The sequence below is a fragment of the Cladosporium halotolerans genome (assembly GCF_011745625.1).
Source record: "Cladosporium halotolerans strain TM138-S3 chromosome Unknown Sca62, whole genome shotgun sequence".
Lineage (NCBI taxonomy): Eukaryota > Fungi > Ascomycota > Dothideomycetes > Cladosporiales > Cladosporiaceae > Cladosporium > Cladosporium halotolerans.
The window spans coordinates 1-20,541 of record NW_027191513.1 but is presented as its reverse complement, the minus strand read 5'-3'; the positions used below and the strand labels follow the sequence as shown (position 1 = coordinate 20,541).

The following is a 20,541-nucleotide window of genomic DNA, read 5'->3' as shown; positions in this document are numbered from 1 at the left end:
TCACATGTCAGCGGGGAGCGGGACAGAGCTTGGCGTCACTGATGATCTACGGTGCCTTCAACTTTGGACCTTCTTCATACCTTACCTTCTGACCAACACCAGCGCATCGCGCACACTCACCTTTTCCAGCACTGCATAGTCAGAAAACACCGTCACCATGTCGGAACGTAAGGTCTTGTCGAAGTACTATCCGCCGGACTTCGACCCGGCCAAACTCGAGCGGCGGCGCGGACCCAAGCAAACCGGACCCAAGCAGCAGACCGTCCGCCTCATGGCACCCTTCAGCATGCGCTGTACCTCGTGCGGCGAATACATCTACAGAGGACGCAAGTTCAACGCGCGCAAAGAAACCACCGAGGAGAAGTATTATGCGATCACGATCTTCCGATTCTATATCCGATGCACGAGATGCTCGGCAGAAATCACGTTCAAGACGGACCCAAAAAACATGGACTATGAGTGCGAGAAGGGTGCGAAGAGGAATTTCGAGCCCTGGCGAGAAGCAAAACTGGCTGAGGAGACGGAGGAGGAGATGCTGGATAGGATGGAGAGAGAAGAGGCGGAAAAGGATGCGATGAAGGATCTGGAGAAGAAGACGATTGATGCAAAAACCGAGATGGCGATCGCAGATGCACTGGATGATGTGCGGATGCGCAATGCTGCTCGAGAAAGGAAAGACAAGGAAGGAGGGGCAGGGCCGGTGTTGGGCAAGGATGATGCACAAGATGAAGAAAGGGAGAGGGTGGAAAGGGAGATCGAGGAGCAAGCGAGGTTGGCATTCCTTGGAGGAACTGGAGAGAGGGTCAGAAGGCTGGGAGACGATCTATTGATCGAGGGAGAAGATGATGCGCCGGAGAAGGTGAACAGGACGGAGGAGCAAGACAAGGCTGCAATGCCTCCGCCGCCGCTCTCAACATTCCAGAGACAAGCAAAGAAAAAGAAAGACTTCTCGGCGGCGCTCGGAATAAAGAGTGGTAATCCCAACGGCAATCACAGCAAGATGAACGAAGGCGCCAGCACGGCCAGCAATGGCACCGCAGCACCTGCAAAGCCAGCCGGACCGCTTGTCGGGTACGGAAGCGACAGTGACGACGATGACTGAATGTCCTAGGCGGCAAGATCATAGCCGTATCACATCTGAGGACAGAACGCTGCAAGATCATGGTAAACCGCTTTAATGCACCACCCCATTGGACTCCGTCTCGCCACGACATGGCTCACACCGCCGCGCTCAAACTCGCTAGAATCTCACCTTGGTGGGAGACTAGGCCTACACGCCTATCGAGTACCACGACTGCACAAAGAGGAACAGTCTCCCAGCCGAAGGGCCGAGTCTAGGGTCCGGAATGGCAGACACGCCGCAGCAAGCCAAGCATGGTCAACAGTACAGCTACTTGGCAGCGCATACGCGAGTGAAACTCCATCTAGGACACACGGTCAGCGTGCATGGCATTCTCCAATCTCCTTGAGACCCGCAGAGCCAGGCTACTAGCACTTACTGGGACGAGAGGCATTTTCACTATTCGTGTCGCTAAGCGGCATTCGCCATGTAAGCGTCGTAACCCGTCAATCTCATAAACCTCGCAAGCTTCACTCTCCCTTCTCCTCATCCTCCCCTACATCTCACTCCGTCCTTCTCGCCTCCCTAAAAATCGGATACTCATACCCCGCCCCAACAGGCAACACGCCAAACGACGTGAACGACGCCCACCCCTCCGGCTCCAGCGTAATAAACGCCAACGCAGCCTTCCTCTGCCTCGAACTAACCCTCCAGCTCCCCGCCGGCAACCACAAATCCCGCTTCACGTCGGGTTCCGTCGTGACGGTGTTCCTCACGATCCCTTCCGTGATCTCGTCGTCGAGCGTGGAAGACGTGATATTATAAGCCTCCACGTCGCCGCGGAACTCGTACTTCAGCTCCTCCACTTCGACGCCGAGGATGCGCAAGCGGTCCGCGACGGCGGCCCAGTTGCGCGGGATGAGGTAGGCTTCCGGGCGGGAGCGGGTAAGGTTCGCGACGGCGGGAGTGGAAGTGCGAAACTCGACGGGGACTTCGACGACGCTGCCGTTGCGGACGTCGACCATTGTGAATGTGCGGTTGGAGCCGGGCTGGGAGTCGGAGAGGACGATGGGGTCGTCGCTGTCAATGTACGCTTCGGCGGCGGCGGCGAGAGTGTCGAGGACGAGCTCCGAATTGTCGCGGGCAGTGGACAGGATGGCCTCGACCATGGTCAGGGAGGCGGCGGTGCGGCGCTGGAAGTGCTGGTCTGCGAGCCACTGGCCGCGGACTTCGGTTAGGATGCTGATGGTCTGTGTCATGCCGTAGTTGTTGGTGCTGGAAGCGGGCATGGTCGAAAGCTCTTCGAAGAGGATGGGCGTGCCCTCGAAGTCGCTCGTGTCGCCGAGCACGTAGGGGCCCCAACGCATGCCGCGGGATTCGAGGAGCCTGCCCATGTTGGCGACGAAAGTGTTTTCGCTGAGGTTGCGGATGAGCGGGTGGATGTTGAGGTTCTTGCCACCACCGATCATGGCGTCGAGGCCGTGGCGGTAGCGGCCGCTGAAGAGGTTGTGCCCGGCGAATTCGTGCATGTCGATGGAGATGTGGGCGTCGTAGGCGGTATACTGCTGTTTGATGTCGCGGGCTTGCTGGGTGATGAGTTTTGTGTGCTCTCGGTTGGGGTCTATGTTGGAGGCGTACTCCCTAAGATGCGGGTCAGTAATATCCTTGTTGGATTATTTCGTGGAACGCCGACGAAGTATAGCTCCACTGCAAGGTAGCGATTGGATGTTCACTTACCGCTGAAAGTAGTGGACACCATCGGGGTTGATCCTGGGCATGATGAAAATATCCATCTTCTCAAGCAAACTTGCAGTCCACGTAGCATTACCATCCATTTTACCCAACAGAGCCATGGCGCCCTGGTCAGCGGCCGGCTCATTGCCATGAATAGCAGCCTGAAGCCAAACGCGAAGCTTCGTCGAGTTCTCAGGCTTCGCGCTTGGGTTGCTCAGGAAGATCTGGAAAAGAGGACGTCCTTGCTCAGACTTGAAGTCGGCAATCTGGTAGTTGAACCAATCGTGGCGACTTGCGATGTCGCGGAGGAAGTCATCTGGCAAGTATCAGCAAGAGCAGTAAAACCACTTGACCGCCCAAACTCACCCAGCACTGTCTCATTGGTTGGACCCGAAGTGCCGTTGGCGAAGGTCTCGGTGGGAATGGTCTCTGGCCTCAAGAAGGCAGGCGATCGAAGCTCGACATTCACGTCCTCGTACGCTTGGGAGACGGCGTCGTTGTCCTTGTCGATGGGCGAGTAGTTCCAGCCTTGGACGATTGTCAGCGCTGTCGTTTACTAGTGAAGATGGCATATTCATACCATACGTAGGCGGCGGCCGCAAACCACCACTCTGTGCTTGAGCAACAGCAGCGATGCCAGCCAGGCCGGCTACTACCGTGTTGAGAGACTTCATGTGAACCACTTTAAAAAGTGATGATTACTGCGGAGGGTTCGACCAGATACTAAACTCAGTACTCCTCAGAGTCACGTCTATCTCAAGATGGTGAAACACTCGATTGCTACAAATGCTCTGTCCATGGGCCATGCCATCAGCCTTTTATACCCACACGATATGCTGTCCGGATATACATGTCGAGCAACATCTTCGGTCAAGCCAAGAGGCATAGCTCAGCCCGATCCGAAGTCGGAGCCAGATCACTAGAGCATTCGCCCACAATTGAGGTTGCAATGTAATAACAACCGGCGATCTTGTCTAAGCCAGCTGCGCAATCGTCAAGAAAATGCCGAAGTCTATCGGACAGTATTGTCCGATTTCCCTTACAGTAGGTTTAATTCAAGAACGAAGCCAAGTCAGGAAGGCGTCAAGAAATGTTGGCGGGGTCTGCCGAGCTATTCGGCGAGATAGCAGGCTTGGGAGAGGGAGGAGGTGTAGATGATGGCAGAGCCCGCGTTTTGCCAAGGGGTTGGACCTCGGGCAGCAATGCTGAAGATCGATGAGTAGCGATTGAGTTTGGTGCAGTCTCGCAAATCTTGAATGAATTGTGTTTTCTGGATGATGAAAAATATTTCCTCGATAGGAGCATCAATACCTCGCAACAGATGCAGCCATTCGTTCAGTGGTTCATCCGAAAGAGACGGTATGTCAAATCGCGATACTTAGCTCCCGTGCGTCGTTGCCCGCGAAGGGTGAAGGAAACAATGCTTGAATATTGGCCCTTCGACTGACAAACCAGCCAATGAGTACCCTAAGTGTTCAATGCATCATCCAAATGCAATGATCGAAGTGGCTGAATGTGTTGTTCGAAGGGAAAGCAAGAGCGCCTCAGGCACTCACAACGACTTCAGCACCAAGAGCGCGGGCACGGAACGAGCAGCCGAACAGCACAGACAACAAGCCGCGGTACGCGACATCCGAACCGATCACGTGTAATCAGGGGCTAGCTCAGGAATTGTTCCAAACAGGCTGAAGAAGGAGAAGAAGAAGAAGAAGCAACAAGCAGGCAATTCCCACCAGCACGGGGCAATTCTCGCGCATCGGGGCCGGGTCGATCACATGGCGGTCCGGGGCTGATACCGGCCACGAATAGATCAGGAGTAGCACGAGAAGCGGAGCACAGCAGGAGAAGAGTCGACTTGGCTGGGAGGATGAGAAGCGGGGAGCTGCGTGGGTTGGGACAGGAAATGAGTGGTGGTGATGCTGGTTGACGGTCACGGTACGACAGTACAGCAATGCATGTGCGCGCGAGTGTTCGCAGGCACGCGCGTGGTATGGGAGCGTGAGTGGCTGCATGCACGGGGTGAACACGCTTTCGGCGCGTGTTGCTGATGTGGAGATTGCGGCGCAGGCGAGGGGGCTCTGCATCGCGTGTGGGATAGATTGCTCTTCCATTATTGTTGCCGCTGCTGTCGCTGTCCGTCCGCCGCTCCGTCCACCCGAGTCTTGGGGCTTAGAGGGAGAGGGCGGCGCGGTGTCCCATGTGAGGGCAATGCGTGCGCTTGCCAACGGTCGTTGCACAAGCTGCAGGTAGTTCGTGGCAGATAGCGAGGTCTGCGATGGCTGTCGACGGATGCCGCGGTGAATGCGCACCCAAACAGGCAGGCATATGTACTCACATCCACCCACATAGCCCATAGCACATAGCACACAGCTTCACCCGGATCGGCCGATTCTTCATGGCTGCAGGATGACGACGCGCGCGGCGGCCAATGTCTCTCGTCTCACGTTGTCGCTTTGCCGAGGCGGCCGGCTGTCATCAACGGCGCCGCCCGGCACGAGGGCCCAAGTGAAAGTCAATCATCAGTCAGTACTGTGGGGGGGTACCTTAGTCGATGATATGCTTAATGCGGACGGTGTTCCTGTGGTATGGAGCGACCAATCAATCAATCAATCAATCAATCACACTGCGTCTTACCACACTTCTAGATATAAACAGCTGCATACATGATGAATACCTTCCTGCACGCACCATCGCCGCCCATCCCACCTCCCCGGCCGGCAGCGCTAAAGCTGTTTAGCGTAACGACTGGGATTCCCGCGCGCGCCGCCCGTCTGCGCTGCTGAACCGCCGCTGAACCCGCTGTGCGCTGCCCTCGCCCGCGCCCGCGCCCGAAGCTGAAACAGCTGCTTCATTTCTCGCCGCTCCACCATTGCAGCCATCACCGAACCGCCCCATCCCTCCCTCCCGCCCTCCGTCCTCCACCACCAGGCAACATCACCACCACCACCGCCTCCTCCTCCCTCCTCCGCTCCCGACACCTCCCCCAGCAGCAGCGTCTGCGGTGTCTCTGTACCACTAGTGAGTCTCGTCCCATCCCGTCTCTCGCCGCAGTCAATCCCTCAATTGTTTGCCGCCGAGTCCGCCGCTGACCTCGCCTCCGCTTCCATAGCTCCCCCCATCCGGCTCCTCTGTTGGCCAGCACACCGGCGGCTTGCGAGCTTGCATCTCCCTCTCGCTCTCATCGACGCTTTTCTCTCCCTCCAGCCTTGTACTCTATCCCTTCCCGTGACAGGATTTGGCGTACGGCGTTGGTCTTGTAAGAGCAGGAAGAAGCAGGCAACACGCAGCTGTAGCATCGTGATATCGGATCCGGAAAAATAGCTTGGAAGACAGACATCTCTGTTCTGTCACGATAGGAAGATCAGCCATGGCCACTCCCACCCAGAACCAGCCTTACGCCTACCCGACGCCGGCTTCTGAGCCGCGCGCCACCCCGAGCCAGGCTCAGGGCCAGTTCGATAAGTACTGTATCATTCACATCGCTACCACCTGCGATGAGCACGGCGTCTATGTCACCAAGGACAGCGCCGAGGTGATTGAGATTGGCTGGGTCGTCGTGGACGCGAAGGACCCTTCTCTGCCCGAGGTATGGATATAGAAATGCCCCGTCGGGAAGATACGTCTATTGTCTTGCCCATACCGACGGGGTCCTGACTTGAAACGGCGGATGCCTGCTGACACCCGCCGCAGCTACACCACCAGTCCGTGCTGGTCCGCCCTACAAACACTCCCATCACCCCGCTGTGCACCTCCCTCACCACCCTGACTTGGGAGCACGTCAAACAGGCTGGCAGCTTCCGTGATGCCATTGCCGCCTTCGATGCTTACGCCAGCGAGCACCTCATGGACAAGAACGCCGGCCCTGGTGCTGCTCCCAAGTTCGCCTTTGTCACCCTGACTCCCTGGGACCTTCGTGTGCAGATGCCGCGTGAGGCCCGCGACAAGAGCGTCGTCCTCCCCGCCTACATGCAACATCCCGTCCTGTTCGGTCTTCGTGGCGAATACCAGACTTTCCAGTCCCACCACCCTGAGACTCTCGCCTTCAGCTCCTCCAGCCTGTCCTCCATTTGCGCCGGTCTCGAGGTTGAGGAGGTCCGCTCCTCTGGCAAGGTCACCGGTGGCCTTCCCTTCCACCTTCAGGCTCTCGCGCCGTCTTCGCCTCGCCGCGCTCTTGAGGAGGCGCTCACCCTGACCCGCTGCCTTCGTTCGCTCAGCCAGAAGTCTCGCCCATCGCAAACGAACCCTGCCGGCGACGCCGACGTCCTTTCTCGCCCGCTCGACGCCCGCAGCGACGTTCGCGCTTTCCTTGGTGAGCGCTCCAAGGTCCTCCACCTCAGCGGTCTCCCCCACGACACCACCCAGAGCGAGCTCGAGAGCTGGTTCACCCAGTACGGCGGTCGCCCGATCGCGTTCTGGACTCTGCGCACACCTGAGGGCGGCAAGCCCAGCGGCAGCGGCTTTGTCGTCTTCGGCAGTCACGAAGAGGTCAGTCTCATCAATCTCACACATCTCCCCGTGTTCCCCTTCCCTTGCAATCGCACATTCCACGTGTCCGCGCGTTCTTCGTCCGTGCAGATCACACCCTTGTCATGTGACAGCATCCGTCTGTGCGACGTCGCGCGAGTCACTTGAAACAAGCTTCACTTCGCTCGCGCCTCTGCCCCAGCTTCAACACCGCACATCCTCTCAGCGCTGCTGCATTGCACCCCTCAATATTTTCCACCTCAAGCACATCCCTGCGCATCATTACACATTGCAACACATCGCAGCATTGTTCCGCATTACGTGCATTGGTTCCATACATTGGTCTCCCACAAAGAACTGGTGCCACGCAATGGATCCTACTCAGGCGAATCTTACTAACTCTGCTAATTTTCAGGCTGCTGAGTCCCTCAGCATGAACGGGCGCGCTCTTAATGACCGCGCCATTGAGGTGTCTCCGTCCTCCTCTCGCGTGCTGGACCGCGCTGCTGGCTCTCAGCCTCCTGGTGGCCCGCCTCTCCTCACTCCGTTCCCGCCGTCTAAGAACCGCCCGCGTCCCGGTGACTGGACCTGCCCCAGCTGCGGCTTCTCTAACTTCCAGCGTCGCACTGCATGCTTCCGCTGCTCATTCCCGGCGATGGGTGCTCAGCCTGACCCCTACAGCCAAGGCTACGGCATGCCTCCGAACCCGTACGGCGGTCAGCCAGGCTATGGTCACCCCGGTATGATGGGTGGTCACGGTGGACACGGTCACGGTCACGGTCACGGCCACGGTGGCTACGGTGGCATGGGTGGCCACATGGGTGGTGGCTCCGGCGGCGGTCGCGGTGGATCTGTTCCGTTCCGTGCTGGTGACTGGCAGTGTGGCAACGAGGGCTGCAAGTACCACAACTTTGCCAAGAACACCAGCTGTCTTCGTTGCGGTGCCTCCCGTAGCCAGGCCGCGATCATCGCCGAGGGCGGCATGACGAACTTCCCTGGCAACAGCTACGGCGGACCTCCTCCCAACATGGCGATGGGCTCCTCCATGGGTGGTCAGTCCTACGGCGGCATGAACCAGGAAAGCGGCCAGTACGGCGGCAGCACCATGAGCGGCCCCCCTGGTAACTTTGGCGGTCAGTCCTACGGCCCGCCCTCGACATACGCTTTGCCTTCCGGAATCGGCGCCCAGCCGAGCCCTTACATGCCCGGCGGCTACTCCCAGATGGCCAGCAACGGCGCTATGCAGTCTCAGGCTAGCGCATTCGACTCCCGCGCTGAGCAGGCCTTCAACCAGGGCAACTCTTCCGCTGCTGGCGGTGCTCCAGGCTACTCCAACGGCAGCTACGCTGGTGGCGCCGCTTACGGTGCATCTGACGCCGCTGCTGGCGCTGGCGACCCGTTCTCCTTCCTGAGCACCGGCATGGGCAACCTCGGTATTGACGAGCGCCGCAACGGTCAGGGTCCCGCCGGCAACACCAAGTCACCGCAGTAAATGCTTGGCCTTGCAACCGAGCCTCACCGTCGACATTCTTAACAACACCGGACCGAACTATCAAACGCAAAACGAAACAAAAAAAAGTCGAAATTCTTGCAACATCTCTTTCTTGATTACACACGCGAGCGGCATTGTGAACGGCATTCACAAAAACGGAAACGGGGATCTCAGGAAGGGACGGGGCGGAAAGCGAAAGGAAGGGAAACATGCGAGGAGGAGGGGTTGGTCGTTGCAGGGTCTTACCATCCAAACATTAGCGAAGGCGCCGGTTAAAAGGAGAGAGCTGCGAGCTGCTGAAGAACCAAAGTTTTAGCGAGGCGTCGGGAAAATCAACCGTTCATCTTCCTTGTCCTCCCCACATGGTGGGCGGACACGGAGTTTGGAGGGCTAAGGGTTGTGGGTTTAAGTTGGGTTGATCAAAGGGTTGCGTGTGGGGTTCTTCTTTTATTTTTATCATTTGTGTTATTTTATTTCATCATTGTTGTTTCCTTTTTTTACACTCCTGACTTTTTCTCGTGTGGTACTTTGAACCCTCATTTGACTGGAAAAGATTGACAATGGTATTTCTCACCTCGAAGTCTCCGGCTCCTTTTTCTCATAAGTCGACGTGCTGCCTGGGGTCGCGTCATGAGATGCTGGATCGAGGCGGGCCTTTCTCTACCTTTACGTCTCAAAAAGAGTCTCTACGTGGCATGCCCGTGCGACTTCTCCATATTCTCTGCCATACTCGATTCCCATGTGAACCTACCTCCTTGATTTGGCGTTTGTCCTCCTTCGTGTAGAACGCAGGAGTCATCGGTTCATGCACAAGTAGGCATTTGAAGGCACGAATTTTCGATTTTGGCTTGGTGAGATCGGGTATAGGTGTTAGGCAAACGGGGAAATATTACTTTTATCTGATTATTCATATATAGTAAGACACCGCAGCAAGGTCAACAAATGCAGCTTCAGTCGGGTTGTCGGGTGAAGTGATCTTAAGATGTAAAGCTTGCTTTTCTTGACGGGCAACCGTGTGTAGAGCCGGCTTCGCGGGTGAGCGTGCCTCATTCGTAATCTGGGTGCTCAGGGGTCGATCTGCGGGTTGTCGAACTTCCTTGCGAACATGCCCAGCGCCTTGATAGGGAAGATGAACTTGTAGTTCGGGTAAGAGATCATGCTGCGAGATATGTTAGTTAGCGCAACCGCTCTGCATCGACGATCGAAAGAGAGGAAATAGAAGGACTCACCAGCTCTTGTTGAACACACCCTCAATACCCTCCTGCAACCACTCTCCATTCTCCTGCTGCCTCTGCATGAGCAATTTCACAGCCTTCTCCAGTACGCTGCGCTCCGCGTACCCAGCCTCTAGCAGCGCAATGACCGTCCAAGCCGTGTTCACGACCTGGCTGCCGTCCGGGTGATCGACCCAGACACCCAGCTCGCAGCTGCGGTAACTCTCTCCCCAACCTCCATCTTCATTCTGCTTGTCAACAAGGAACTTACATGCCCTCCTCACGCGCTCAGAAGTTTCATACGTCTCTCCTTGCGTCGCGAGCGACTCCAACGCAAACATCGCCGCGTAAGTGAAGCAGATCGCCCAGCTGCCGTACCAAGACCCGTCCGGGCGCTGATCCGTGCGAATCCACTGTACAGCACGCTTCTGAAACTCCTCGACGTCCTCCCTGCGGTAGTCCGGGAATGCCTTGCTGAACAAGTGCATAGCCGTGACGCAAGAAGTCGTGCACTCCGGGTAGTCGTACTCGACCATGATGCGGCCGAAGACCTCCGCAGCGTTGAGGTACTCGAGCTTCTCGCTGCCGCGGCGGATTTCGTACGACGCGACGCCGCCGGTGGTGTTCTGCATGCTGAGGATGATATCCGCGGCCCAGCGGAGGCGTTCGAAGTCCATGATCTCGGGGAAGACTTTGCCCTTGCCTTGGGCGGAGGGGAGTTCCTGTAGTTCGAGGATGGCCTTGAGAGCCTCGGAGGTGCAGTCTGAGACAGTGTAGCCTTGACTTCTGGTGCTGAAGCCCCAGGCCCCGCGGCGGGCTTGGCGGTAGCCTGCTTCGGGGGTGGTTTTGGCGGTGGGCGGGTCGGAGTAGGCGGAGGAGGTCTCGTAGCCGTGCGGGTGGGAAGTGAATTGCTGGCTTTCGAGAAAGCGGAGGGCTTTCTCCATCATGGGTTTGTACTTCGGGTCATCTGCCAGGCCGGCGCCGACAAGCGCTTGGATGGTGAAGGCGGTGTCCCACGTCTGCACTCCGTCGGTGCCGTTCATCATCATGCCGTTCTTGGACATCCAGAGGAAATCGTGCAGGTGCTCACGGTGGCGCTTGACAGACTCGGCATCCGGGCCTTCTTCGATGAAGCAGCACAGCATGTTCATCGGCGAATTGACGGGCGCCAGGGCGGCGTAGTTGGTGTTCTTGTCCTCGATTTGTATCATTGCCCAGGTCCATGCCTCTGCTCGCTTGACGAGCCAGTCGAAGCGCAGGAAGGGGATGTAAATGATCACAAGAATCCAGTTGATCAGATTCAGTACCCAGCTCTTGGGATTGTAGTTATCAATGGGACTGATGTGGTTCCTGTATCGCGACCACTCGAAGGGCTGCGTGAAGATCTCCTTTCGAATCTCCTTGATCAAAGGGTCCGTCTCTGCGCGTGGGTAAGACCACTTCTTCGACCAGATATGGCCCATGGGCAGATACACTTGCCGCATGTGGATCCACCATCGCCAAGGTGAGATCGGCACCCAGTCTGGCAACAACCATAGCTCTGGTGGCACCGGGTTCACGAGATCCCAGCCAGAAACACCGAGCACCGAAAGCCAGAATTTGGCCCAGTGAGGGCCATTCATCGCGCTGCCCAAGTCATGCAGGCACTTTCTCGCAATCTGCATCCGCGGGTCATCCTTCGAAACGCCGAGAAGTCGGAGCGTGGTGTAGTTCATAGCTGTGCCGAAGACCGTCGAATCGCCTTCGGTATGCAAGCCCCAGCCGCCCTTGCCGTCGTTCTTAGAGCCCACGTTCTGCATGGTGAAGATGTAGCGCACAATCTCCATCTCCTCCGGCCGAGACAACCGCTTGTCTGTCACATACAGAGTGATGACGAGACCGGGGAGCAGAAACATGGGCCCTCCGTACTCGCAGCCCCAGTTGCCGGGTTCGAGCTGCAAACGCGAGTAGAACGCCAGGCCGTTCTCGGCTGCTTGCAAAGCTGTGTTTGCATTGCCTAGTGTTGGGGCTCCCTAGCGATACAATCAGACTGAGGACGGTTTGTGTGGATGACAGAGATGCTCACGGTGTCCATCCCCAGGTAATACTTGTCTGCAGCAGACATTGGCCAGGCCTTGAGCTCCTCATCGGATTCGAGGTAGTGCCACGTTTGCCTACCATCATCGTTCCGCAGTCTCCACCTTGTGTGATCGGTCTTAGGGTCTACGGCAGCATTGGAGGCCGCTTTTACTGTTCCACTGGCGGAGCCATTGGTTTGTTTCGTCTCGCCTCGCCTCCTGACGCTCATTGTGGGTGAAGAAATCTGAATATGACCGTCCTTGGATAGCTGTAAAATTCTCCTCAAGCAACTTGCACAATTGAAGAAGTTGTCGCAACTGTATCTAATGTAGGTGGCGGTAAAATCGGTAGATGCTGGGTGTATTCACCAAGCCGTGGAGTGGTGCGATGAACGTTGATTAAACTTTATGCATATGCAGGAACCCGCGCTCCCGTTCCCCGGACTTCGGCAACTTCACGTTTATTGGCTGCACGAACTTGCACAAGGATGCAGCATGAACGCGGACAAGAGCACGAATAACAAGCAGTCCGTGAGGGTATTCAAGAAGAGAGCCTGATCGCAGACATCTAGATCAGCTTATGAAAATTCCCAAAACGTTCCACAGAAATACAATCCGGTATGTGTTGAGCAATGGAGTTTACCCTTAGCTAACAACAAATTTCATGGAACCAAAACAAAAGCAACACTGCTGGAGATTTTTGGAGCACTCCATAAGCACTTTAGTGTATGCTGCCGGCTCATAATCGACGAATGAGTGTCAACTTGTTTTACGCTCGTCAGAAAATGACTTTAACTGTACCTGGCGAGATGTAGCCAGTCATTAATCATCCGGATCCCCCCAATGCTCCATCAGATCGTCAATCCTCCACTGAGTAGCCCAACCAGTCTCCCTCTCGATACGCCCAAGTAAAGCCACAATCGCTGCATGCTCTTGCGGATGACTCATTAACCGGCCTGCAATCCAGATAGGCTGAACTGTGTTCGTCCAAGCCCCATGATGATCGTTCGAGAGAGCAATGCCGCAGATCTGACGCGCATGCCAGAGGATCGAGCGGACTTTCCCCAGGACCATATCGCGAGGCTTTCGCTGGAGCATCATGATCGCGGCTGTGTGCGCAAATTGATTTCCAGAGATCGCTGCCGCATTGCTGTACAGCACTGTCGGGAAAGCGGACCCAGATTCTTTGGCAGACATTGACATCACGGGAAGCATCTCCGTCGGCCGCGTGTCGAACCATTCTAGCACGTTATCGAAAAGGCGCCGCCACCGTTGACCGTAAGCTTCATTTTGCGTTGGGTTTGCGCTCGCGAAACCAAACGCGCCTTCTGACGCGTGGTAAGACGCAAAGAGATCCATCGCCTGCGCGATCAGGTTGGAAATCATCTTAGCATAGTCTTGGAATGCTCCCGTGCGAGGGTAAGAGCTGACGGTGACCTCTGTAATGGATTCAGAAGTCCATTTGTCGATTGGTATTAGCGTTCTTTCGAGGGAGATCAGCCCCCCACAAAGATCCATACGAGCGAAGCACCAGAACACAGCTTCTTCAGGGCCACCGCTGTCACCGCGGAGATTCAGAGACTGCATCAAGCTGGCACATCCGTCCAGATGCCTTCGCCATGCTTTGGGAGAGCAGCTGAACATCTCCAGTACGCAAAGCACGACGCACGAGGCGATGACGGCGATATCTCGCATATACAGCTGAGGTACCAACAGCTGAATTGAATGCTGATACAGCGCAAGAGTAAGCGACGGCGGTATGTTCTTGTTCCTCGTTTCCAAATACCGTGCGCTCAATGAAAGCATCGCATATTTGAGGTGCGGTCTTCCTCTGGCAATGATAGGAAAAGTATCGCGAAAGTGAGTTTGAGCATCGTACTTGTCTAGCTGGGGAACGTTCAGCAAGCATTCCGCTCAGGACCGCGAGTTTGACTTACCCAACCTGAAACCTCTTCGGTCCATGCTTTCCAGAGAAGGAACTCCTGGGCGGGTTGAAGCTTGAAGGAATGCAACGTCGAGGATTCACCATTCATACCATGGGAATCTGGCACGCCTGAATCTTGAAAGCTGTAGGTCTCCACAGGATAAGTAGCAGAAGCTTCACGCTCCCTGACCATGGACGTACGCGCATTTTCAGGTTCTGAGTCGAAGTGTGCAGTCTTGATGACTTGATTTCGCAGTTCCTTGAACAAATCCCGGTATCTGGAGCCAGGCTCAAAGACGCCGTCTTCATTCTGGTAACCCGAAGAAATGCTAGGGGAAAGCATATGTTCGGGTAGTTGGCTGAGGTCCAGGTGCGGATTCTCCACGAAGCTTCTCATCTCATGAGCAGACCAAGATTCGCTATACTGTGAGGGAGAAACCATTGCAGGGCGATCGTTCGACTTCTGCGATGGCTGAGGAACGACGTATGGCTCATGGGCATGGCCAGTGTCATCGAGACCGCGCGAGCCTGAGTACCCACCAGATGGTGCGGAACTAGGGCTTGAGCGCTGCAAGTGACTCTCCGTATTCTCGTCGTTGCGCAGACTTGATGTTCGTGAGATGCTGGGCCGTGAGCTCATTTCTCCGAGACCATGGTTGTTGAGACTCTGGGCACGACGCCTTTTCTGTGGATGAATGAGAGGGTTCGCTCCCACGGAAGAACGAATAGCAGGCGCTTCATGGTCATTCTGTCGTTGCGCTCTCTCCCAGTCACTCGCACGAGGGCCACGCTCCCTTGAATCAGGTCCAGGGGAATACGTTGCCGACACTTCTACTGTGTCCTGAACTCAATAAGATTCAAAGTTCGCAGGAAACGGAAAGATGCGAATATCCTCAAGTCGACTAACCTCCGAATCAGAGCCGATCTGCAGTGTGATCGGTCCAGACAAGCCGTGCGTTGTAGAAGGCGGAAGTCCTGTTGGCGGTTGAAACTTGACGAAAGAGTCCCATTCACAGGTCTCATTTCCACGCTCGCATTTTACGCATCGTGGCCGCTTCTCGTCACCTATACAGGGTCAGAATGTCACGTCTTAGCATACATTGGTGGTACTGATCACAATCCGCTCACATTTCTTGCGCTTCCTTCGACAGTTCAAGCATCCGGATCGTGTCCTTCGTCGTTTCTGACCTGCAGCTGCCGCTGCTTCATCTGCCATTTTGGATTTGATAGTGCTTCAAGGCCATTCAAGTCGTAATTCCTCAAGGATCGATGTTACGGATGGCCTGGCCATCATTCATTAGAGGGAAATCGGCGACGAAGCGGAGACAACGGGTTGATCCACCGTTGGACCTAGAAGGCAACTGGAGCCACACTGAAGCTTCGCTTGGCACCACCACCCCACGGAGAGACTCCTCCGCGCTTGATGCACAGATACTGGAACCTTAAATAACAGAACCTTAAAGATACCCTAACTTACATGCGCCATCTCAAGAACATACTTCGTCATTGCAGTCTTGAAGTCATGAGCTGTTTGCTCATGTTTCCGATGTCTTGCGAGCCATAGCCTCCTAGCTACGCTTTCTCCGAACTCTTTGGACCCATGTCAACATGCTCGACCGAAAACTTCCTGTGCATCTCAGCCTCCCTAGCCAAATGTGGTCTCATGGTCTCAAGATCTATCTCTGCATCCTCGATGTGCATTACAATCTTAGGGCCCGTGAACAGGCAGTCGATCTCCTCCAGTGAGAGGTTGCGGGTTTCAGGGTCTGATCTCTGGTGTCAGTAGGTGGCGCGCCGTCGTGGACTTTTCTGACAGCTTACAGAAGAAATAGATGATCGGAATGAAGGCCGCATTGAAGATGGCAAAGTAGAGATACGTCTTCCATCCAATGCTTCCGATTGAGATTGGCCTTGGAGTTTGTCAGCCGGCCGATCTCACTGTGTGAAGTGATTGGCATACGCACGTTATTTGAACCACCAAGAAGGTGAAGATCCAATTCGATGCTGAAGCCAAAGATGCCGCACGAGTTCTGATGGCCAACGGCGCGTATTCGGCAGGGAGGAGCCACGGAATGGCCAGCAAGCCCACGGCGAAGAAGAAATTGAACATGAACAGCATCACGGTCGCGATAATTCCCGAAGTTGTATTGCCGTTGGAAATTGTTCCAGCCAATATAGCCATGCAAGAGCACATGCCGATGCATGCAAACAGCATCAGCTTGCGTCGTCCAAAGCGGTCCATGATCCAGATTGGTGGTAGCGAGGACACGAAGTACGCCACTCCATTGAAGCCTGCGAGAAGCAGGGAGAGATTGTACGACAACCCAACGCTCCTTTGGAAGATGCTCGGTGCGTAGTAGGTAATCAAATTAATTCCGCTCAATTGCTGGATGAATTGTCCGCCGATACCGAGGAGCGTACGATACCGGAACTTCTGAGTGCCGTTTTTGAGCAGGGCCTTAAACGAGCTTCCAGACGCAGCCTCACGTTCTTCGTCGACAGTCTCTTTGATCCGGGTAGCTTCTCGGTCCACCTCTTCGGCGTCGATCGTAAGCTTTCCAGACTGAGTGTAAAGGCGACGGAGGATGGCAACGGCTTCGTCAGAGCGATCGTGGGCAATGAGCCTTTATCTTATTAGTACCGTACGCTAGCGAGAAGTGAAGTATGAGGGACCTACCAGCGCGGTGACTCCGGCAGAAAGCAAAGGTTCACGGCTGTCACCAACGCAAACAAGATCTGCAAGGCCAAGGGAAAGCGGAACTGGGCGTCATTATCGATGTACGAAAAGCCATAATCGACCCAGTATGCCAACATCACCCCGAAAATGTTGATTGCGAACTCGATCGAGAGGCCTTTGCCGCGTTTGTGGGCTTGCATGAGCTCGGAGTGCCAGACAGCTGCCGCGTGTTAGCCTTTCACCTCAACGAAGGCACGTGGAAACGAACGAATTGTGCTGGTGTTCATGCCATTGCCGACTCCTGCCACGATTCTGCCAACGATCATCTGAGGGATTCCGTATGCTGCGGCCTGCAGTACTGCTCCAATGGTCAGGATTAAACAGCCCAGCCAAATACAATTCTTTCGACCGAGCCTTTCGCCAGCGAACAAGCAGAGCAAAGAGCCGGCAAAGCAACCAATCTCATAGATTGCGACTACGAGTCCTTGAAGAGAATCGCTGCCGTTGCCAGTCGTCGTATTGATCTCAGGAAACTGTCTGGTGAATGCAGCTCCTGTAAGTAGGCCACTCATTACTCCCTGGTCTGTCTCAGAGGTCAGCAAGCGGCTTCGGGTTGACTTTGGAAAGAGAGATACCATATCCCATCAACAAGAAGCCAGATCCAGCCGTGGCCGTGATGGCCCAGTTGAGTGGTCGCCCGGTGAGTTGCATCATGGTTGCAATTGCGAAAAGAGCGCTAGTATCCTCAGCGCAATGCTTCTGGGACTCGATTCAATCAACGATACCGAACGAGAACCTGGGGTACTGGGGTCGAACATGATGGGGATCTGGGGTCGTTATATGCACCCATTCGCTCTGACGTTGCATGTTCGATAGACCGGCGAAGCATATCCCCCGAGCGAGCCTTGCCGATTACGGCCCGCAACATCTGTATTCGAATTGCGGCTTTTTCTTCGCGACGACATGACTTCAAACGCTAAGCGCCAGCTATCTATATCGGACCTCGATGGGCCCCGTGGTGAGAGCGCCAATGCCTGCCCAAAGCGGCAGTCACAAGCGTCTTGGGTAGGACTGAAAATCAGACTTCAACACGGCCTTCGGCGTCAAAGCATCCCCACAGTTTCACATCGTTCTGCCGCAACTCAATTTGAAGCTCCAGATGTAGCGTCATGGAGGGGTTCGTGGGTTCTCTTTGCATCCTCGCGCCGATCAATCGCGTGGCCATCCCGGTCGCGAGATAAGTTTGTAGCATCCGACGGCTCACACAGAACGAGCCCAATGGTCGGAGGTGATGTTTCACAACAATCATTATGCACATAACTCGTCCAGTATCTTCGAAACCCTTCATGGCGCTGTTTATATGCTCATGTTGACCTTCTCTGTTGCGCTGATCGAGAGGAGATAGTACGCAGCAGCGTGCGGAGACAAAGACCACCTTGAACAAAAAACCACTTCATTATATCCATAATCAAACTGCAGCAGTATGACCTCCGTCTACTCTCAGATCGGTACCAGTAACAAAGCTGCTTCCCCGCGACAACAAAAACACAGCGGGAGCCTTGAAATCTTCCGGCGCACCAAGACGTCCGAGCAAAGCACCAGCCATCCACGTCTTCTCAACTTCAGGCTCCGCCGCCAGGAGGGCATCCGTCATTGCTGTTCGGATGTACTAAGATGAATGTTAGCCAATCGTTTCGCAGATCGAGGAACGAGAAATCACTTACGCCCGGGGACAATGTGTTGATACGAATGCCGTACTGGCCAATTTCTTGAGCCATCGACCTGCACAGCTGGTGCACACCTGCTTTACTTGTGTTGTATGCGCTGCAAGTCAATCCCTATGCAATGTCAGAAGATGCTTCACGTCGATCATTGGACGTTTACACTAACCCTGTTCGCAATGCTTCCCGACATCGAAGCAATCAACACGATGCTTCCCTGGATCTTGTTGGCGACCATGTCGTTCGCCACAGCTTTGGCAGTGATGAAGGAACCTATATTAGCCATTAGTACCAGTGCTCGGAACCCTGCCAATAGAGCACGCGAAGCACATACCGATTGTGTTCACTCTCAGCATTTTCTCAAAATCCGCGACAGGATACTCCAATGTGGGAATTTTCTGCTGGATGCCAGCGCAAGCAATGGCACCTTGAAGCGGAGCATTGAGCGATCGTCCCCTCGATGAGATTTCTGCCACGGCAGAAACAAAGTCCTCTTCGTCGGTGATATCGGCCTTCCTGTAGGTGGCGGTCACGCCTCGCAGCTTCGCGGTTTTTTGGAGAGTCTCCCACTCCGCGGAGGGCGCGTCCAGGATGTCTAGAGCTGCGACGTGGCCGCCATTCTCGACGACACCGAGAGCAAGTTCAATCCCGAGGCCTCGTCCAGCACCAGTGATGAGGATGGTCTGGTTCTTGAGAGAGAAGAGTTGATCGCCAGGGACACCAGCAGCAGTCTGGTTGGATTCAGGGACGTCCGCAGGCAGCGAGATATCACTGACGATTCTCTCGTCGAGAATACCGTTGGTAGCGGATGGCGACATTTTGACGAAGTACAAGTCGCACGCTTCAATCGATCGCTTCAAGTCAGGCAGAGAGAAAGGAGGGCAAGAAAAAGGGTAGTCATTAGGAAGCCATAGCTCACGGCGAGTTCACCCAAACCTAAATACATTACGCCTGCGAGCGGGTCACTCACGATGGTGTAATGACTGAACACGCTCTCTGGTAGCGCAGGAAAGCGGAAACGCAGGGTGTGGCGAGGCGTACGAAAAGTGTACCTGCTACACCCGCTTGCGCTGCGGTTGGAACTGCGACGTGAGATCTAAGCGCCGCCGGCGCTTACCGTGCCGTATACAGCCTAGCCTATCAACGGTGTCCCCTGGCAGAAAGATCTTCCTGTCGCGAGTCACGCAGCACCACATTCTTCTACCTTCAATCGCCGAGTGATGATCCAAAATGCCGCATGGTACCGATTTCACATACCCGCAACGTCTGCCACGTGCTCCCATGTGTAAATATTTCGACGGTAGCAGCTCCGTGTGCCCATCAGGGTGATTCAAGCCACCGCCCATGGCTCGCGTAGGAAGGCCCGCAAACGCCGAGACACCAAACATATGATTGCATAACCTGCCTCAATGAGATGCGTATTCGCGGCCTCAGGAAAAAGCGTTTGATAAGCCTTTGGCGTTCGTGAACTGATTGAGCGTAATCCTGCAATCGCTCTATCTGTGGATCTATTACAGCGACAAATAAATTGTGATGCAACAAACAATTCGAATTACCGGCAGCTCAATGGATGCGAACGCTGGCCTTATCATCCGACTCCGTAAACTCATAAAACTCGTGAATCGCCTCTGGCTGCTGCCTGACAGTCTCAATATACCCAACCATCTTCTCGCAGATCTTATCAACCGTGAAACCGAAATACTGGTAAGCGACAGGGCCGGGTAGTGAATGTCCAAATCTCGCCGTGCTCATGCAGCAAGCAGCGTTGGCGTAGCGCTCCCAGCCGTTTGCGGCGTAGGGCTCAATGACAACTATTGGTCTGTCTGAGCGGCGCTGGAGGACGGAACGCTTGTACTCAAGGTCCTGATTGTCGAAAAGACGCTGGCAAGGGAAGGAAATGACGCGGACCTTAGCCTGGCCTGATTTCTCTAATTGGTCGGCAACTTGCAGCGCGAGGCTCAGCTCTGCACCGACTCCGATGATGGTCAGAGTAGCCTCCGCATTCTCGCGGAGCACGTAAGCACCCTTCGCAACACCAGCTCGTTTCGTCAGTGGTGCTAGTTGAGGAAGCGCGTGACGGGACGTGGAAATGACACTAGCAGAGAGTACACCGACAGTCCATTATGTTCATTATGTTCATTACGTCATGTCATGTTCATCATTCCGACATGATATGAACATGGATGTCTGGGAATGAA

General features: G+C 55.1%; 9 protein-coding genes across 9 annotated transcripts; 2 read left to right on the top strand and 7 right to left on the bottom strand.

The window, feature by feature from the left end:
• Positions 1-157: 157 nt before the first annotated feature.
• On the top strand, positions 158-1,102 carry WHR41_09026 (uncharacterized protein; the record flags this gene model as incomplete). Its single annotated transcript, XM_069377630.1, has 1 exon — positions 158-1,102. The coding sequence occupies one exon, from the start codon at positions 158-160 to the stop codon at positions 1,100-1,102; it is 945 nt and encodes a 314-aa protein (XP_069225266.1).
• A 521-nt stretch (positions 1,103-1,623) lies between these two features.
• WHR41_09025 (uncharacterized protein) lies at positions 1,624-3,468 on the bottom strand (the record flags this gene model as incomplete). The annotated part of the gene is made up of 4 exons (XM_069377629.1): positions 1,624-2,701; positions 2,798-3,110; positions 3,161-3,322; positions 3,375-3,468. The coding sequence occupies 4 exons, from the start codon at positions 3,466-3,468 to the stop codon at positions 1,624-1,626; spliced, it is 1,647 nt and encodes a 548-aa protein (XP_069225267.1).
• Positions 3,469-5,692: 2,224 nt separating this feature from the next.
• WHR41_09024 (uncharacterized protein) lies at positions 5,693-9,330 on the top strand. Its single transcript, XM_069377628.1, has 4 exons — positions 5,693-5,812; positions 5,904-6,380; positions 6,485-7,279; positions 7,674-9,330. Exons 2-4 carry the CDS (start codon positions 6,162-6,164, stop codon positions 8,748-8,750), a joined length of 2,091 nt encoding a protein of 696 aa, XP_069225268.1. The 5' UTR covers positions 5,693-5,812; positions 5,904-6,161; the 3' UTR covers positions 8,751-9,330.
• Positions 9,331-9,618: 288 nt separating this feature from the next.
• WHR41_09023 (uncharacterized protein) lies at positions 9,619-12,344 on the bottom strand. The gene is made up of 3 exons (XM_069377627.1): positions 12,030-12,344; positions 9,980-11,976; positions 9,619-9,909 (listed from the first exon to the last, which is right to left on the bottom strand). The coding sequence occupies exons 1-3, from the start codon at positions 12,249-12,251 to the stop codon at positions 9,816-9,818; spliced, it is 2,313 nt and encodes a 770-aa protein (XP_069225264.1). The 5' UTR covers positions 12,252-12,344; the 3' UTR covers positions 9,619-9,815.
• A 499-nt stretch (positions 12,345-12,843) lies between these two features.
• WHR41_09022 (uncharacterized protein) lies at positions 12,844-14,342 on the bottom strand (the record flags this gene model as incomplete). Its single annotated transcript, XM_069377626.1, has 2 exons — positions 12,844-13,908; positions 13,959-14,342. 2 exons carry the CDS (start codon positions 14,340-14,342, stop codon positions 12,844-12,846), a joined length of 1,449 nt encoding a protein of 482 aa, XP_069225249.1.
• Positions 14,343-14,792: 450 nt separating this feature from the next.
• Positions 14,793-15,207, bottom strand: WHR41_09021 (uncharacterized protein; the record flags this gene model as incomplete). Its single annotated transcript, XM_069377625.1, has 2 exons — positions 15,074-15,207; positions 14,793-15,010 (listed from the first exon to the last, which is right to left on the bottom strand). Exons 1-2 carry the CDS (start codon positions 15,159-15,161, stop codon positions 14,793-14,795), a joined length of 306 nt encoding a protein of 101 aa, XP_069225269.1. The 5' UTR covers positions 15,162-15,207.
• A 310-nt stretch (positions 15,208-15,517) lies between these two features.
• Positions 15,518-17,336, bottom strand: WHR41_09020 (uncharacterized protein; the record flags this gene model as incomplete). Its single annotated transcript, XM_069377624.1, has 6 exons — positions 15,518-15,711; positions 15,767-15,855; positions 15,910-16,569; positions 16,623-16,842; positions 16,891-17,205; positions 17,258-17,336. 6 exons carry the CDS (start codon positions 17,334-17,336, stop codon positions 15,518-15,520), a joined length of 1,557 nt encoding a protein of 518 aa, XP_069225270.1.
• A 722-nt stretch (positions 17,337-18,058) lies between these two features.
• Positions 18,059-19,319, bottom strand: WHR41_09019 (uncharacterized protein). The gene is made up of 4 exons (XM_069377623.1): positions 18,678-19,319; positions 18,513-18,616; positions 18,347-18,460; positions 18,059-18,291 (listed from the first exon to the last, which is right to left on the bottom strand). Exons 1-4 carry the CDS (start codon positions 19,159-19,161, stop codon positions 18,091-18,093), a joined length of 903 nt encoding a protein of 300 aa, XP_069225261.1. The 5' UTR covers positions 19,162-19,319; the 3' UTR covers positions 18,059-18,090.
• Positions 19,320-19,906: 587 nt separating this feature from the next.
• WHR41_09018 (uncharacterized protein) lies at positions 19,907-20,541 on the bottom strand (the record flags this gene model as incomplete). Its single annotated transcript, XM_069377622.1, has 1 exon — positions 19,907-20,541. The coding sequence occupies exon 1, from the start codon at positions 20,093-20,095 to the stop codon at positions 19,907-19,909; it is 189 nt and encodes a 62-aa protein (XP_069225260.1). The 5' UTR covers positions 20,096-20,541.

Excerpts from the sequence above, each read along its gene's own strand:
- WHR41_09024 (XM_069377628.1), top strand. The coding sequence starts at position 6,162 with ATGGCCACTCCCACCCAGAACCAGCCTTACGCCTACCCGACGCCGGCT. Across the intron at positions 6,381-6,484 it reads AGGACCCTTCTCTGCCCGAG|CTACACCACCAGTCCGTGCT; the intron begins GTATGGATATAG and ends CACCCGCCGCAG. Across the intron at positions 7,280-7,673 it reads TCTTCGGCAGTCACGAAGAG|GCTGCTGAGTCCCTCAGCAT; the intron begins GTCAGTCTCATC and ends GCTAATTTTCAG.
- WHR41_09023 (XM_069377627.1), bottom strand. The coding sequence starts at position 12,251 with ATGAGCGTCAGGAGGCGAGGCGAGACGAAACAAACCAATGGCTCCGCC. Across the intron at positions 11,977-12,029 it reads ATTACCTGGGGATGGACACC|GGAGCCCCAACACTAGGCAA; the intron begins GTGAGCATCTCT and ends TTGTATCGCTAG. Across the intron at positions 9,910-9,979 it reads GGTGTGTTCAACAAGAGCTG|CATGATCTCTTACCCGAACT; the intron begins GTGAGTCCTTCT and ends CATATCTCGCAG.
- WHR41_09019 (XM_069377623.1), bottom strand. The coding sequence starts at position 19,161 with ATGTCGCCATCCGCTACCAACGGTATTCTCGACGAGAGAATCGTCAGT. Across the intron at positions 18,461-18,512 it reads CGGGAAGCATTGCGAACAGG|GGATTGACTTGCAGCGCATA; the intron begins GTTAGTGTAAAC and ends GACATTGCATAG. Across the intron at positions 18,292-18,346 it reads TCAACACATTGTCCCCGGGC|TACATCCGAACAGCAATGAC; the intron begins GTAAGTGATTTC and ends CATTCATCTTAG.